The sequence below is a fragment of the Anabrus simplex genome, chromosome 2 (genome assembly GCF_040414725.1).
Source record: "Anabrus simplex isolate iqAnaSimp1 chromosome 2, ASM4041472v1, whole genome shotgun sequence".
NCBI classification, from domain to species: domain Eukaryota; kingdom Metazoa; phylum Arthropoda; class Insecta; order Orthoptera; family Tettigoniidae; genus Anabrus; species Anabrus simplex.
In genome coordinates this window covers 700908927-700928437 of record NC_090266.1, presented here as the reverse complement: position 1 = coordinate 700928437, position 19511 = coordinate 700908927, and the positions used below count along the sequence as shown (strand labels likewise).

General features: G+C 37.9%; 1 protein-coding gene across 3 annotated transcripts in view; it reads left to right on the top strand.

Annotated features, from left to right (window-relative positions):
* LOC136864384 (hippocampus abundant transcript 1 protein) overlaps window positions 1–19511 on the top strand; it is a 262341-nt gene that overhangs the window by 79511 nt on the left and 163319 nt on the right. For all 3 annotated transcript variants that reach the window (XM_067141316.2, XM_067141315.2, XM_067141314.2), the window contains 2 exons: window positions 6084–6146; window positions 9676–9803. In XM_067141316.2, coding sequence (XP_066997417.1) covers window positions 6084–6146; window positions 9676–9803 — 191 coding nt within the window. The remainder of the gene's footprint in view (window positions 1–6083; window positions 6147–9675; window positions 9804–19511) is intronic.

Here is a 19511-nt window from a genome sequence, read left to right as displayed (position 1 = left end):
GAAGAAGTGGTCATCATGGCTTATAAATAAAGTCACTGAAGTGCCTTACCTCATAGCTGGATATCGTCTTCTTCCTCTCCTTCTATGGATCCTCTAGGCTCATTCATAGCACAAGGTTATGAAGTACCGGTACTTGAGCTTGCTGGTTGATTATACAACTGTGCTTTAGTCATCCGTCTGAGCATGTTCTCTGACGGTTTGAAATCTTTACACGTACCACTGACTCAAACACACTGACTGGCCGGCAAGCATCCAATTCACCATAGAAGTACAGTAATTAGCCTATTCCTGTTTTTGGCTTCAATGAGATTAATTTTGCTGAATATTCTTTTACAGTCAGCATTTGAGTAAAGGGGTGACAAAACAGAGAGTGAAAATTCTGGAAGTGTGTCAAACTTGCATTCACCAAATGTGTTTATCACCTCCTGTAACTTAGCCCAAAATTCATTCACTTCAGAGCAGGCTTTAATATCATCATTGATATTGACAAAGGGTATTTTTCTCCTGTCATTGACAATCTGCTGATCTACAGGTGCAAGACTGTGAAGCAACTCAGAAAGGAGTAAATTGGTAAATTCCCTTTGGAAATTTCATTATTCGAAAAGCCTCTTCCTCTCTTTCCAACTTGTATATGACAGAACATAACTAGCATGAATAAAAGAAAGAATGAAAATCTACAGATTTTAAAGAGAAAACAAGACAAAATTTATGATACGTTGTAGGATCGTACAGTAGGCGTACAATCCGTGTACTATAACACAGAGCATCAAATTATCATACATGTACGATCCAGATCGTACAGTTGGTAACATTATCCTTATCCCATCGCCACTGGGCTTTTAGAGGAACAGCAGGAGAGAATGCCTTAGGCATGAGTTTGTTTAAGGTGGATCGCAACTTGTTGGGGAGCGATCCACACGCTATGGTCCTGGAGCCATTCACTGTGGCACATATAGCATGAGACCTGCAGTTTATAGCACCAGAACTGCAGTGGACTGCCACAGACTCAGAGGACAGTTGAGTTGCACCTTTACAGCTAATCCATCTGGCATGATCTCTTCCACCCCCACAGCTGTTGGGAACTAAGAAATAAGAGGTTCCTCCTCCACCTGCTATGCTGTTGGGTCAGAATACACTGGATTTCAGTGGCATTTCCTCCACTGGGGGGGGGCATCACCCAATCCTAAGGAGGCTTCTCCACCCAAAGCCATTGGCCTGCCTTAGGAGGTCGAGTTATTAATCGCCACTCAGCACTTGGCGTTACCTGTTTTTACAAGCTGGTTGCCAACCCAGATAACCCCCCTCCTTTCTCATTGTGGGCTTGGGACCGGACAACTGTGGAGTTTCATGTTGTATAGACAACTCCATATTAATCTCTGCAGTGTTTAAAGATAAAGGGATGAGTAGGTATTTTCTGAGAAGCTATGATAGTAGTTCCCAGTCATTTTTTTTTTAACTATGTAGACTTCTCTACTTTATTTTTTTTACTGGTGGTTACTTGTATTTTATGGTAGCTGTAACTGTTATGTGGTGGGAGAAACTGTGGATGACTTCTGTCTTCAGTACAGAGGACGGAAGGTTGGTAAGGAATAAATATAGTGTGGAACTAGAGGTTTTCGTTACACGGGTTAGTTCAGCAATTAATTTGTCAAGGAACAAATCAAAGAATGCTGTAAAGAAAATTTCTTCTAATAGATTGATGGGAATAGGCAGGAGGTGAGGGCAATTTTACTTCCAGTCAACTTCCAAGTTAAATCACCAGTTATGTAGATACCTTTACATCAGTGTTGGATGTTTTGTACACGGCTTAGAGACAGTAGTAATTCCTCATTGATGTTACTGCAGGTGTTCAGAGCTCGGTACACGGAACCCAAAAGAAACTTGCTTCCACTGCACATGAATTCCACCCATACTGCCTTTGTTTCCAGCTGCTGAAGGCACCCAGGGTTGAAATCGGGTTTCATTGCAATAAGTATCCCTCCATCTGAGGTTCATAATCGATTTTTCCTAAATACTGTGTATGGCTGAGGTATCACTTCTGAGTCATAGACGAATTTAGGTAGGATTCACTAATACACACAATTGATGGTTCTAAAGAGGCAAGAGTGGCCTGGGTTGCTTGTTTGCGCTTTGCATGTTTCAGGCTGAAAGCATGAAATGAAAGCACAGTAAAGGTAATCACCCACTGCAGGGAACCGCACGGAACTACCTTGTGGAATATTCCACGGGCCATTTTCCAAGACTTCGCCCATACAGCACACCTAACCGCGCCGCGTCTCTCCAGTTGGGGAAGTGCAGCTCACACAGAAATATGAGTTCCTGTTCTGAGGAGGACTTATTATTTGCGGTTGTGCTACTTGCAAATGAGGAAGAAGAAAAACTCGAAAGAAAAGTTTGGGTCCACAACATTTATGAGAAAAGGTAAACGCACGGAGAGTTTCACCATTTATTTCCTGATCTACTAAAGGACCGAAGTAAATTTTCCCACTACTTTTGTGTGTCCCAAGAAAAATTCTATGAACTATTGAACCTAGTTAAGCCCTGTGTACCGAGCTCGATAGCTGCAGTCGCTTAAGTGCGGCCAGTATACAGTATTCGGGAGATAGTAGGTTCGAACCCCACTGTCGCAGCCTGAAAATGGTTTCCCGTGGTTTCCTATTTTCACACCAGGCAAATGCTGGGGCTGTACCTTAAGGCCATGGCTGCTTCCTTCCCACTCCTAGCCCTTTCTTGTCCCATCGTCGCCATAACACCTATCTGTGTCGGTGCGACGTAAAGCATCTAGCAAAAAAAAAAAAGAAAGAGCCGTGTGTAGAGCGAGCGTACGGTAAATACGGACATAAAGGAACGGAAATAATATGTTCTTAAACGTTTGTTGTATACAATCTTCCTATAAATACCAACTCCATGTGATTACCTTTCGCCGAGAAAGGCGTACAGTGCACAATACCACTAACCACGTGAAGGTACGAGCGTGCTGGCACTAGTTGAGGACTCACAAGGACTGCCGAAAAGGCACAAGACCACATTCTTACCGTTATTCCTTCCTTCTACCCTCGCCCACACAAGCATGCCGAAAGGAAAAAGTTCCGTTCCAGAAACCTGGAGGCTTCTGGCGCGGAAATTCCACAAGCTTGTTCCGCGCGGCGCGGCTCCCTGCAGTGGGCGTTAAGCCATTTCATTTCACAAGAAGCAGACCACGGAAATTTCTTCTTGGCTGCGCTGCGCTGTACGGCGTAGTGGGCGATTACCTTAACTGTCCTTTTACCTGCAGTCCAAGATTCTGAATGGCTGAAATCACTATTAACACTATTTACACTGCTTGATGTTGTTTTAGAAAAGTTTCTGAGAATTGAGGGAAAACAATATTTCCAACATGACCATGTCTGTACCCCCACGTTCATTTTTGTCAGTAGCGATGTCTTCTGTTAATTGGTGATGACAAGATGTACATGTCACAGATAGCTGATTCACAGGCCGTTTAGAATTACACACGTTGCACGGATGGTTGAATGAGACTCCTGAGTTTGGCCGTTGGTTCAATTCTACATCTCCACTAAGAGCAACGGAAAGTATATCAAGGTGGAATAATGATGCGGATGGTTTGGCAACCTTGCTCCCCACCATATGTCCCCTACCCAATCCTGTGGTAGACCGTAGACATTCATTTGCACACCACATCCAAGAATTAATTTCATATATAGATACTACTAACAAGTGTTCTTTAATTTCTAAATCCGTACACAATTCTCACTTTGTCAAGGAGCGCTTCAGTACTAGTTTGATGGATGTTATTACACTTTTTACCATTAACCCTTTGGCCTACCATTACTTGTGAAAGGAAGTATTCCCTTACATACCATTTATTTTTCAGCCACTTTAACATAAATTTGACTAATTACATACATAAGAATACACAGAGCAAAGTGAGCTTTTAGCTCGTCTATAGTAACAGGAAACCAATGTTTTTATTTGTAAGTATTACTGGTTTCAAGGAAAGCAGGTAAATTAGCAAGAAATGTAGAGGCATAGGCATTGGTTTCTTTAGTAATGTGATCCCAGAACTGTGGGGTTAGAAATTAATTCGCTACGTCCATTTCTTTTGGACTATTTCCCAACCTCCTGCTCACTATAGAGTAAATTTCAGAAACTGGTTTGCATGTTACAGAAACAGGCTTATTGTTAACAAGATCCCAATTCCAAGTATTATTACTAGAGTTCTCACCTGCTCTTTTTGCATTCTGGTTTTGTCCCGTAGTTTCAATTGGCACTATCACCTCGGAACTGAAATCAGAATAACTTTTATCACTGTCGGTTGAAGAAGAAGAATAAGAATTTTTCACTCTCCAGAGAATCATTTCCACTTTCAACATCACTATTTTCAAGCCAGTTATGAATAGCCTCACCCATGCCGCGCTTGGATGCCGCCATTATTGTTTACAGCGTGCAGCAAACTGAGGTGCTTTTTATGTTCCGTATTTCAGACTATTTACACAGAGAAAATAGCTTCAGGTATCATCTGACATCAATCGGGTAAGCTGCCAAGCAAACAGAATAAATCTCTCTGACCAGCTAACTGCGATGCACCGGGATGGAACTGTCCATTAAAGTATGTTACCGCCTTACGATCGCAGGACGGAAGGCTCCGCCAAAGTATGGCAATGGGTTAAAAACATGACTCAAACTCGGAGAACTCATATCACCATAGAGCTGCTTGTCGCCATCTTGTATCAAATGGACTGTGTATGAATTGAGACCATACAATCCCGGATGCTCTCGTAGACTTACTTTATTTTTTATATTTCATATTTTAAGGTTGCTAATGACAGTTTAAAATGATATCAAGGACCATAATATAATTAGGACTGTGATATAGTTGAGGTATCGTTGCCATACGACAAATCATCATATCAGAGAAATGTGTTACAGCTAAAATTACTGATGTAATGAAAGGATTTTCAAAATTTCTTCTTCTTCAATTTGAATTTTACCCATTTTTTAAAAACCAGTTTTTCATGTGACTGAAGATGACTTTCTTAACCCTTTAAGGGCCTGTACTATGACCACCAGATAAAAGTGTGGTTTAAATTTATGTGGCAGTTTGCACATATATTGGGAAGTTTGGTTGAAAACGCGTACTACGACTTTTGCTTATGTGCAGTCTGGGAGAATATTCTCTAATTTAGCTATGCCGAAGTTGGAGAGTCAGTTAACATTCTTATCTGGGACTTCGCTCCTGTTGGGGACGCTGCTATAAGAATCAAGATGACTGAAACATCGTGATGAATCTACATCTGCAGGATGCTATACGAAATAAATGATATAAATGCTTGCCAGTTACTGTTCTAACATTGTCTTGGAAAAAATAAAGTAACTACTTATTAAATTAGCGACAATAAATTGAATAATTGATAATAAAATTAATGATCCTCCACCACATGCAAGTTGCATTGATTATAAATAGAAACCTTACTTTTGCCGTAATGTGCATCCTCGTAATTAGTATTAGACAAAAAACAAAATTAGAGTGTATCATTTGGTAGGAATTATTTGATAAGATTGATAAGGTACGTAACCTGAATCTTACCTTTTGCGTCGAGGTAACATTTTCAGTCTCTTTATTTTCTTCAACAGTTTCTGAGTTTTGTTACATAATTAATTAATGTGTAGATTTCAATCCTAATTCTTTTCTTGGTCTGAACTTGCACATTAATGCCTAATAAGAGACTAATATTGGACTCAAGTAATACAACTTCGAATGGAATAGTGCTAAACAATCAAAAACATCATGAACAGGTACATCACCATGCTAAATTTCACTACATTTTCAGTAACCTTATTGCCAATGCAATAAAAATGTTACTACATCTTCCGCATAACAATACCATACTTAAAATCTCTTGGCAATACACAAGAAAATATTTAACTTCTAGTTTGCATAACTGCAGCCTACGCATCTGGCTGTTTATCTGACAGTCGTAGTAAAGGCCCTAAATTCACATTTTTGATGATTCTTCATACAGTGTGAAATGTTATACTATGCAGAGATACATTAAATGCTTTTCTTCTCTTTTTTCTTCAAGGTCCTGAATGACACTTTTCCAGATCATACTTTTTTAATGAATGGACTTATTATGGGTATTAAGGTAAGTTTCAATTCTAAACTTAATATGGATTTCCTTATCTATTAGGCATGTCATTTTATACCAAAACTTGTGAAATTGTGAACTAGACTTGTTATTCTGACAGTGGCTTTGATTTGGTACATAGTGACCAGCATGAATCAACGGTGGTCATTTGCACAAAAAGTGTAAAGGAACACAGTCAAGTTGGCTATTGTTCAGTGATAAACTAAAGAAATACATAGAAGTTACCTTCGGTGTTAAAAAAAGAACCATCTGTAAGTGTGATGGTGAACATGAACGAACAGAAATGTTCTTCTCTTACCAATTTCTTACATTTCCTTTTATTATCAAAATACTCCCTTTTGCTTCTACTTTTTTTTGTCTCTGTTCCATTCTTGCCATGCTTTCTTCTTTTCTTTCACTGCTTCTCTCACTCTCACATTCTACCACAAATGTCTCTTTTTCTTTCACTCTCATCCATGTTCTACCACTGGTACACACTGCTTTTGAAGATGGACCATTCATCTTCCACATTTTTTACTTCAATAACTGGAATTTGTTGTTTCAGTCTCTCCAGAAATTCCTCCTCTTCATTCTTATAATCCACACTTTTATTTTAATGTCTCTTGTCTCCTTTAATTTTCTCATTTTCCTTGCTCTCATTTTGGCTATCACAATTCTATGATCTGCATCAAATGCTTCCCCTGGTAATGCTGTTACATCCATCAACTGTCTGCGATTTGTCCTTACCACCAGAAAGTGATTGCTGATTTTATTCTTCTGTCACCCCAGCCATATCTTGTAATTTTTCTGCTGTGTTTCTTCCAAAACCATGTGTTGTCCACAATCATTTCATCCCTCTCACAAAACTCAACTAGTTTCTCTCCTTCTTCATTCCTTTTCCCATATCCATATGGTCCAAATGATGATGATGATGATGATGATGATGATGATGATGATGATGATGATGATGATGATGATGCTTGTTGTTTAATGGGGCCTAATATCTAGGTCATCAGCCCTATGGTCCAATTACTTCTTCCCTTCCTTGTCTTTTGTTTCCCACCTATGCATTTAAGTCTTACATTTCCTTTTATTATCAAAATACTCCCTTTTGCTTTCTACTTTTTTTTGTCTCTATTCCATTCTTGCCATGCTTTCTTCTTTTCTTTCACTGCTTCTCTCACTCTCACGTTCTACCACAGTGTCTCTTTTTCTTTCACTCTCATCCATGTTCTACCACTGGTACACACTGCTTTTGAAGATGGACCATTCATCTTCCACATTTTTTACTTCAGTAACTGGAATTTGTTGTTTCAGTCTCTCCAGAAATTCCTCCTCTACATTCTTATAATCCACACTTTTATTTTAATGTCTCTTATCTCCTTTAATTTGATCATTTTCCTTGCTCTCAGTTTGGCTATCACAATTCTATGATCTGCATCGAATGCTTCCCCAGGTAATGCTGTTACATCCATCAACTGTCGGCAATTTGTCCTTGTTATCCACATCATTTATTTCCTTTTCTAGTTTTCCAGGATCTTCAATATCCTCCTCTTTGTTCCCTGTCTGTGGTGCATACACTTGTATGAAGTCCTTCACTTCGTTCCTTATTTTCAATTTAATTTTAATTATCCTGTCACCAATATACACTACCATATCCACATATACTTCCAGCTGGTTTGAAATTATCAGGCCTCTCAGCCACCACTCCAGTGTAGTGTATACCCATTCCTCATTCTCTTCTCTCCTTTCCACATCCATTAGCTTTGCTCAACCCCATCATTCTCTACCCTTTTTCTCCATAAAATCCACAACTTATGCCTTTCCTATCTGGGTCACAAGGTGGATTATGCTCATCTGCATGATGTTGGTTACTGGTCATCCATTTTACACAGTCCGGCTCCGTGGCTAAATGGTTTGTGTGCTGGCGTTTCGTCGGAGGGGTCCCGGGTTTTATTCCCGGCAGGGTTGGGAATTTTAACCATAATTGGTTAATTCCCCTGGCACGGGGACTGGGTGTATGTGCCGTCTTCATCATCATTTCATCCTCATCACAACACGCAGGTCGTCAATGGGCGTCAAATCAAAAGACCTGCACCAGGCCTCTCCGGAGGCCACATACCATTTCATTTCATTTTACACATTTCCCCCAATACCCAAGGAACTGCACGTCGTATGCAGGGTATGCCCTTTTCCGAGGCAAGTTTAGAAGTACCATATCACATATAGGCTATTATTACGTTGGGGTCGCCAATCCCAGAGGCATTTTATACCTCCTGTCAGGCTTAACTTTAGGCTGCTCCTCAGGAGTACAGACGTCTGTTGAAACTGCTTCACTGAAGTACAGATGTTGGTGACAGGAGGAAGTTCTTCCATTTTATTTGCCGTTGGGACTCGAGTCCTCTTCCGCCATCTAAACCGTTGACCATGTTCTCCTTTTTGGTAAATTTATGTGTCATTTCCTACACAAAGGCTTCGCTTGGCCTCCTTGATCATGAAGTGAAATTTAGAGAAACCATGATTCAGGCTACCGCCTCAGTATCATTCTTGTCTCTACTGAGAAGTTGGGGAGATGATGAAGCATTACAACTGGGAAAGAGGAGGGCATACAAATTATCGGGGTTAAGCAACCATTGCTTGCTGCCAAATGATAGAAGAATGAGCTATCAACTAGTTAGCCTTCAGATGCTATAAAAGTACAGGCACCCACCAACCTATGTAATTTTTTCTTGACAAGGGCTACTGTAGTTTTAGTGAAATGTTGACACTTTTAAACATCTTTGCAGCCTAATATCCCAGAAAACCATCAAAGCATGTGAAACAAAATATACATTACTAGTGTGATGTGGTGCCACTTCGATTTTAATTATCAAACCATCCTTTTTTTTTAGGACAGTGACAGTAAGTCTGTGACTTTCAACAGTGAGTTTTATGCAAGGATGCTTGAAGACTCCTTTTCTGCCTCAGTTACAGTGGCTGAACGTGGATATGGACCGTTTTATGGTTCTGCGCACATAGCCAGAAGATGCATGGATTTTTTTTTCCAGCAGACCTTTACACTGGTTCATTTCTTGTAATGGTGACATCTCTTGGGCACACTGGTCCCCCTGATTTAGCTTGTTCTGATTTTTTTCTTAAGAACTTTTGCCAAGTCAGAAATATTTCAGATTCATTATGTTGCTGTAGTGGAACTGATAGGACCACATCAGAGCCACTATGGTCAGTATCTCTAGCAATATGTTACGACAAATAACGGACTGTTTCCTATGCTACTAAGGGAATGTGCAGTACAGTGGGGCCATCGTTTGTCAGGTGTTGTATTAAAAAATTGACTGATAAGTGGCATTCCGGGTATTATTATTTTACATACAGTAGATTAAATGAGAAAAGTAATTTGCTTAAGGGGTAGTTTTATGAATACTATGTAAACGCTGCTATACACTGCATTATTGCTTAATGTCATTCTCTAACGATTAGATGATTTTTAAGTGTGAAAATATATAATAAATCTATACACCATACTACACATCTTGTTTTACTGTTTCAGGGACTGCTATCTTTCTTAAGTGCACCTCTTATAGGAGCCTTATCCGATGTATGGGGGAGAAAATTCTTTTTATTGATAACTGTCTTCTTTACCTGTGCTCCAATTCCACTTATGACAATCAATACATGGTAAGTATTATATGCTACCCTCCTTAACTACAGAAACTTTTCTGGAAATTTGGCCTTGCTTTGGTAGACCAAGAGTAATATGTGTTTGTATTACAACATTTTTTATGACTGCTTTGTATCTTGTAAAAGGGAGAGACCTAAAAATACTCAGCCATCTTAAAAAACAAAAACAAACACTTTATTTCAGATAAGTTAATCACAGGTTAATGGTTCTTGGAGTGGAATAGGTCAGCTTAAATAGTTATGATGTATACATGGTGTAACAAAAGGGCAAAATCTCAGGAATGTTCGACTTCTTTCAAGAATGATCTTGGTATGATTGATTATTGGTTTCAGTCATCATTAGTGTGGGTATATTTAAAACTTCTCATCACATTAACCATCATCTGTTGTCATATCTCAAATAAAATATTCTAAGTGCCATCCCACACATTTTTGCCTGATTACAGACCTCAGCTCATCTCTTTGAGTTCTGAATGCTTTCCAGATTTCCATATGAGTACATCCTGTCTGATAAAGTGAACAATTAGTTAACAAAGATTTGCTGCTACAGCATTCAGTTATTCAAAAACTTTGTAAAACATTTGCCTTTTAATTAAAAATAAAGCATTTCCAGAACATATAGCATATGTTTCCTTTCTTCATAAAGGGATGCATTCCTGAAATGTTTCCCTGAATATTTATTACATACTAAATGAATTAATGTCTTGTATTTTCTTGGATAGCTTCAACACATCTTAAAGATGTAAAATTAGTCATTTTCACAATTTACTTTTCTTATATTTCTACCTTTCTGACAATCCTTTAATAATTTTTGAATTACTGACATTTATTCATTGGTAATGTTATGGGTAGTTTAAAATTTGTTCAAACTACCATTTATGAAAGCATGAGTGGTGGAATAGCGGCTGTGATTGGATGATATTGAGTATTGTGCCATTTAAGTCATATGCTAGCTCACTCGTTGATCGCTGAGACATCCCAGAGCCACTAACAGATATAGGAGTTTCTGGAATAATGTGGATCCCAAAGGATTGAAAATAAGGTTTTAAATTATAAGTCATGGTGCAATTGGAATATAAATATAATAAATTTACTAAATGATGTTGGCAATCCTGATTAACTGCGATGGTAGAGATTAATGTAATGATCATCTGCACCATAATGAATTAAATTGAATCCAAGTTAGCAAATTTGTTGCTATAAGAATATTCCCTAAAATTTCTAATAAGTGAATTTTCTTCTCATTACAAATTTGGTTCTGAATTTCATCATTTAACTTAAACTGTTAACACTGAAATGTTCATAAGTTGAAATCTTGAAATAATATTCATGTTCAAAAATCTAAACAGGAAATTTAAGTAACATTGAAAAATATCTCCATGGAGATTAGGAAAAGTTTTAAATTAATTTTGATGTTAAAATTGAAATATTAATTGTGCTTAATTATACACTGGAGACTTTTAAGTCGACCAGACAAATATAATTTGACGTTTGCCCTTAGTTAAAAGAAAACACTGAATTCACCAATACAAATATCATCTCTCGATTTCTTAACTAAAGAAAACAACGCTGGACCAAAATGTCGACAAAAACATAAAATCCAACAACAAACGACAATCATCGCTAACATGGATGATAATGAAACAATATAACATAACACATGGCTGTTAGAGAAACATGACACAGTATAGCATACAATAAAAAAATGTGTCCAACAAATACAAGTGCATAAGAATAAATGACACCAGGCACACAACCTGGTTTCTGCGATATTATTTAAATTGCATCTAATAATGTTTAAGTTGATTGTTTGAAATCGTTTCAAAATATCATAGGATTTTCTTACTCAGAAGATTACGCTGTGCATCTACATGTCGTTATATTATCCTACAGCAAATGTTAGTGGATTGTGACTGTATAAAAACATGGTCACTTGTTTGAGTTATCACATGACTCACATGGTCATAAATATATCAAATGGAATACATATTCTTCTTCTTCTTCTCTGTTTATTTCTCTTACTACTACTACTACTACTACTACTACTACTACTACCATCATATCCTCATTGGATGTCAACTGTCATCAGGGTGATCTGGTTCTTGTTCTCAGCAACTTGAAGAATAGTGGGAGTACTGAGCTGATACCATTCTTATAGATCCTGTAGATTCTCCTGCTTTTCCTTCCTTTAATTTTACCTTGTAAGATAAGCTGATCTTATCATTTTGTATGATATGGCCAAATTACTCAAGTTCCTCCTTTTTTGATGTTGTGCATGACCTCGTTCAGGTGTTGGAGTAAGTCAGTGTTACGTATTCTGTCAACCCATAGCATTCTGAGCAGGCGTTATTAGCACCACATCTCGAAGGATCAAAGTTTTTTGGTGATGTTCTCTGTTAGGGTCCAAGTCTCGACACCATGAAGTAAGATATTAGAATCATTCCGTATTGATGGTTTTCACTTTACAAAGGTGAAAAATGAGAGTATGCTCCTAATTCAATACAATAAATATTCCGTCATTAGACGGAGTAAACAAATTCAAACATGTTTCGGCTCGTTTGAGCTATCTTCAGTGAAAAATGAGGGGAGATTTGAAATAACTTACATAATATAAGTTGAAAAAATGCTAAAAAACATAATGAAGGAGCAAATGAGAAAACAAACAAAAGAGAGCCTAGACGGCAACGAAATTAGCACAGATATACAATATTTACTTCAATATGCGGAGCAAAAAACAACTCACTGCGACAAAATTCAGTGAAAAGGTGTTAATTTAAAATAATAATTGAAATTAAAAACTGTGTTAACCTAAGAAAACAAAGGAATGAAAAAACAAATGATGCAGACGGAAATGAACAATAGTAGCACATGGTGAGGTTGTGGACCTCATAGTTTACAAAATATTGTTTAGTAACAATAACAAACAGATTGAATTCACTGTCGAAAATCATCCTTGTAGAAACCCATCACATTAAATTGGTCAGGAGGGGAGCGGGAGCAAACATTTTTGAGAAACCAAGCCTGATATGACGTGCAGGCAAAAAGCCTGTGACAAGGAAAAAACACCAATGAAATTTAAAGCTTTAGAAACAACAGCATTCTCAAAATATTTTCAATCTAGCAGTCCCTTTCTTGATTATTGTTTCATAATGTTGGCTGGTGTCTTGCCTTATTATAAAGGGTCGGAAGGGCCGCGATATAAAATTGAGAAGCTGTGTTAGGCAGAAGACAGATGCATAGTAAACTGTAAGTGATCTAGCGGAAACCGTCAATGAAGCTCTAATCTGTAATGGAAAAGTGAGGTTGTGTGAGAAACGTGGGGTGATAAGTAAAAAGTGTAGAATGGGTGTGAAGAAAGCTTAAACTTACGGTGTTTAGCAGGTGGTTGTCCTCTCAAATGGCCTGGCCTCTCAAAGTAACGGTCTCATTCACGTGATCGAGTCTATTGTTGGTTCGACTGTATTTGCTAGGATGGAAGGAGCAGAGGGGGAAGGGATGGTCCAGGGCTGGTGTGAGGAGGGGGGAGTGGTGGTGAGTTGGAGAGATGGAGGTGGGGTTTGTTTGTGTTATGGAAATTCTGACAAATATATGGAATGAATGAATGTTTCAAATAGAAAAAGAACATTCTACTTGAAACATTCAACAACCACCTGCTAAACACCGTAAGTTTAAGCTTTCTTCACACCCATTCTACACTTTTTACTTATCACCCCACGTTTCTCACACAACCTCACTTTTCCATTACAGATTAGAGCTTCATTGACGGTTTCTGCTAGATCACTTACAGTTTACTATGCATCTGTCTTCTGCCTAACACAGCTTCTCAATTTTATATCGCGGCTCTTCCGACCCTTTATAATAAGGCAAGACAGTAGCGAACATTATGAAACAATAATCAAGAAAGGGACTGCTAGATTGAGAAGATTTTGAGAATGCTGTTGTTTCTAAAGCTTTAAATTTCATTGGTGTTTTTTCCTTGTCACAGGCTTTTTGCCTGCACGTCATATCAGGCTTGGTTTCTCAAAAATGTTTGCTCCCGCTCCCCTCCTGACCAATTTAATGTTATGGGTTTCTACAAAGATGATTTTCGACAGTGAATTCAATCTGTTTGTTATTGTTACTAAAAAATATTTTGTAAACTATGAGGTTCACAACCTCACCATGTGTTACTATTGTTCATTTCCGTCTGCATCATTTGTTTTTTCATTCCTTTGTTTTCTTAGGTTAACACAGTTTTTAGTTTCAATTATTATTTTAAATTAACACCTTTTCACTGAATTTTGTCGCAGTGAGTTGTTTTTTGCTCCGCATATTGAAGTTAATATTGTATATTTGTGCTAATTTTGTTTCCGTCTAGGCTCTCTTTTGTTTGTTTTTTCATTTGCTCCTTCATTATGTTTTTTAGAATTTTTTCAACATATATTGTGTAAATTATTTCAAATCTCCCCTCATTTTTCACTGAAGATGGCTCAAACGAGCCGAAACATGTTTGAATTTGTTTACTCCGTCTAATGACGGAATATTTATTGTATTGAATTAGGAGGATACTCTCATTTTTCACCTTTGTAAACCATGAAGTAAGACAGAAAATACATAACTCTGAGGAAAACTGAGTTGGAGATTGATCTTAAAGTCCCTGTTACAGAGAAGTTTGCTCATTCTCTTGAATGCAGTCCTTGCCTGTTCAATCTGGGACCTAATTTCAACAGCATAATTTCAGCTGTGATTAAGTACACTGCCAAGATACTTCAAGCGTTCGACTTGCTCCAGTGATGTGTCAGCTGCTGTCAAAGTTAACATGTTGAACTACATGTTTGCTTATGACCATTATTTTGGGCTTTTTCATGTTTGAATGCAAACCTGCTGCAGCACTGTGTTTGACCACACAGATTAGTAATGTCTGCAGATCTTCAGTACTTGTTGCAAGCAGAACAGTATCATCTGCATATCGCAGATAGTTTATTGTGATCCCATTAAAAACAATGCCCTCCTGTTTTCCATCCAGTGCTTCAGAAAATACCCTCTCAGAATAAATATTGAAGAAGAGTGGAGATAGAACACAGTCTTACCTCACTCCTAGCTCCTGCGAGGTATTACAAAGCAAGAAAGACAAGTACCTACTGATCCAAACAAAATTTTAAATCGTCAAGTGATCCATCAGGAAAGGACAAGAAGGAAAGACAGATTAGAAGAGAGAAAGAAGTACAAATATGAAAAAGCACAGTATCTCTTTTATAATCAGAGGTGGTAAGTTCGTCGGATTATATTGAAGTATAACAAGCCTGCCTGTACAATTTATCCTAACCTTCTTCATCAGGCATTCAAAGAGAAATTCTCTACCCCTACTACTGCTGTTTCGAGAAAATTATCCAGCACCACATTCAGATCCCTCTACTTATGAGGTCATGACCATTAGCTATGAAGAAATAATCAATATTGTAACGAAAATGGCAATAGATCCATCGCCTGGTCCTGACAATGTTCTTATGAGGGTTGTTAAATGTCCACAAGTAGCCAGTATAATTGCTATTCTAGGTTGCTCGTACAGTTTTAATTCATAAGGGTAGAGATATGAATGATGTAAATGAATGGAGACCAGTAACAATATGTTCAATGCTAAGAAAAACCATTGAAAAGGTATTAGATAAATGGGTGAAGAAAGATGTCATCTCCTTTAATCCAAATCAAAGAGGTTTTACCAGACTTCCTGGAGCATATATTAATACTTCAATCATTAGTTCAGTATTGGAGAAAGCTAAACAAGAAAATAGTAACGCAGCAATATTATTCCTTGATATTACGAAGGCATATGATATCACTCATAATCATGTTTGTTCCACACTGGAAGCATCCAGTTATCACCAAAAGATTAGTTATAAATTTACAGTCCGGAAACAGCACTAAAATACAGACAATGAAGGGTGTAACAAAACATACTAATCTTCAGGGGAGTCTTCTTTAGGGTGTACCATTTTCGCCAACAATATTTAATATGTGTATTGATTTCATAATTGATGAACTACAGGGAGAATAATTTAAGTGTTCAGACTTCTGCTCGCATGCTGTAGGAAGTCCTGAGCGAGCGCCATATGGCTTCTGTCAACACTGGTGAGATAAGAAGTGTTCACTGCCAGCGCACAGCTGTTTAGCACTCTGTCCTGCAGTTCGCTAGAAACTATTGGACTTTTAAGGTGTGTTGTGAGGTTATTATCATGATGGTTAAATACACTATAGAGCAAAGAATATCTTTTTTCGAGTGTTATTTGCACAAGAGGAAGAAACCAGTTAAAAGGTGCCTACGAAAATTCCGTAGACAATTTCCCGGTGCGACAGTACCATCAAAACGTTATGTGCATCAGCTCGTTTACAAGTGGTGTAGTACTGGTTCCGTAAGCAATAAGAAAAAGAAGCAAAAGAGAACAGCTCTCACACGGGAGAGGTTAGAAGATATACAGGCAAGACTCCAGGTCAGTCCACATAAGTCGCTTCGGAGAGTAACTCAGGAAAGTGGTATTTTACCTTCTTCGGCACGTAATGCAACAAAATTGTTACGTTTATGATCTTATTGAACTCATTCTGTCCATAACATACTGCCTACAGATTTCAATGCATGAATACGATTTTGCAATTGGTCAGCGAATAGTGTCCACGACGGTATCATGGATCCGAACTTTCTTTTTATGAGCGACGAAGCCTGGTTTCATTTGAGTGGATTTGTCAATTCACAGAACAATAGAATCTGGGATACAGACAACCCGCACATTTTACAGCTGAGACCTCTGCACGATGTGAAGGTGGGTTTGTGGTGCGCTATCAGTGCCTGACGAATTATCGGTCCAATATTTTTTCAGGACACGATTACTTCTGACCGTTATATTCACAACATTTTGGAACCATTTTTTGCTGAACTGACTGAAGAAGAGAAAAGGTACGCCTATTTCCAGCAGGATGGTGCAATGGCCCATATGGCGCATAGCTCTGTATGATGGTTACGGGAAATGTTCGATGATGATCAGATCATCAGTAAAGGCTTATGGCCCCTTCGTTCGCCTGATTTAAGCACATGTGGTTTTTATCTATGGTGAAATCTTAAAGGAAAAGTTCACAGGAATAATCCTCGAACTGCAGAAGAATTAAAAACTGAAATTAGGGACATTGTGCGTTTTATCAGTGTCCATGAACTACAAAGTGTGTTTTGAAATCTCATTACAAGATGTGAAGCTTGCATTGCAGCTGAAGGAGATCACTTTCAGCATCATCTGTAAATACTGGTGAGTTCAGTTTAATTTCCTAGTCGATTTATTTATTTATTTATTTATTTATTTATTTATTTATTTATTTATTTATTTATTTATTTATTTATTTATTTATTTATTTATTTATTTATTACTGATGAGTTCAGTTTAATTTCCTAGTTTATTTATTTATTTGTTTATATATTTATTTATTACTGGCGAGTTCAGTTTAATTTCCTAGTTGATTTATTTATTTGTTTATTCATTTACTTATTTGTCCAGAGCATCTATGTAGCCAGTGAGTTCAGTTTTGTTTAGTTTCTATAGGCGTAATCATGCCACTTCTTTCAGCCGACTATGCCTGCTTGTCACGGCGGGCACTGCACTCGCTGTCTCCGCTTCCCAGCGCGCCCAATCCTCGACACTCCGCTCTGAACTTTCAAATTAATCACCCTGTATGTGAAAAATGAGTTACGGAGGCCTTTGGATATCTGCTTGTACCTGGAACTGACGATCTCTCCATTATGTGCTTCGCTGCTGATATTACATTGATAGAAACAGATCAAGAATCTGTTGAGGAACTGGGACTCAAGGCTATTAAAATACTTGAATGTATTGGATTGGAAGTCAACGAATCCAAGTGTATTGGCATTATAATCAATAAAGGAAATGTTAAAGAAATAAATTTCTGTATATCAGAGAAAAAATAATTATCAAAAGCATTGGCAATGATGAACCAATTAAATATTTGGCAGTAGATTTTTCTAAGACCATCATAAATCGTAATAAAGTTATTAATAACCTAAAAGATAAACTGGTGAAATTAATCAGTCACCACTCCACTTCTGAAGGCTGATTAAAAATTAAAGATATAAATAACCACATATGGCCAGTGCTTGTGTATACAATACAGAATGCCCCGCTTGATCAGTTGCCAAAAGGATTCCTTAAGGATGTAGACCAGTTGTTAAGGAGCATGCTCAAAGGGATTCTTTCACTTCCTATTCATGTTCCGGATGCCATGATTTATTCACTTACATAATACGTAGGTTTAGCATTAGTAATGGCCCAGTGGGAAGTATTTATTCAATATCTTAACGTGGTAAACATTATGGGAAAACATAACGTATAAATGGTGTGCGCACTCTGTGGGAGAGATGCTGAGAAAGAAAAAGCTGACTGCTTCCATAATTTGAAGATTGATGCAGGAAAAACAAGGACATATAGCAAAGCTATCAGGGAAAGGCTAAGAAACGAGGAGTTCAAAAAATGGTGCTCCCTTCCTAAAAATGGTAAAGGAATTGCCCTCTTCACACAGCACCCTCAAGGAAATAAGTGGTTCACAGAAATGGTAGGCGTTTCAACATCAGATTGGACTGAAAGCATCAAAATGATGGCAGATGTGGCTCTGGTAAGAATCTTGTATGATAGAAGCCAGGAGAACAACCATTGCAGGCATGCCTGCGGTGAGATTGAAACTTTGGAACATGTTCTCGCCTACTGTCCATTCTGCTCATTGCTTAGTGATACTTGCCATCACACATTTCGCGGCTTTATTACAAGAGTCTTCCGCGATAACGGGTGGGAAATATATGAAGAAGTGAACTGCTTAGCTGAAAATGGTAACACAAGAAGAGTAGATATACTAGCCATTGATAAACAGAGAGAATCGTTCTGTAATATTGACCCAACAGTACGTCTAGCTGCCGCACGATGTGCACTCTGAGAAGCAGGCCATCTATGTTCCAGTATCCAGTTACATCATGGAGAAATAATTATGTAAACTCTGTCACTGTTTACGGAGTGTTGGTGGGTGCAAGAGGTACCATGCTGAGTTGTGGAAGAGGTTTGCCCTCAAGAAAGCTACCTGGCCATTATTGCCGGGGCAGCTGTCCGTGGGTCCATGCTTAGGGAACAATTTATATTCCAAAACATAAAAATTGTACAGTACTGTGTCTTATGGCAAACCCATTGAGGATCAGTTTCCTAAATAAAGGTTCATATAAGGATTATGTCTTGTATCAGATGACTGTTTCCTGTATCCAGTACAGTTGTTTTTAATTGACTCCAACTTGTCCAATGTCCTTTGGCATTTCAATCTGGTTGGATAGCTGTTCATTTAGGTCTTTCAGTACTGTTCTCCTAATGTTTGCGTCTTGAAGTTTTGCTGTATAAAATTTAGGACTGACAAACTTTTTCATGATAATCTTAAATTTCAGCTTAATTTTGGTGACCATTAAATTATGATCCGATGAAACATCAGCACCAGGATAAGTCCTCACTGACTTAATGTAGTTTTTGAATATCTTTCTTAATTAAAATGTAATCAGTCTGTGATATAAAAAATATCAAAAACCATCAGAAACATGCTGATAATATAATGATCAAGCTCACATGAAATACATTTAAGATCCTGGAAAATATGAATTCATTGCGAGAAGCCAATATCTTGTCCGTCACATCATGACTT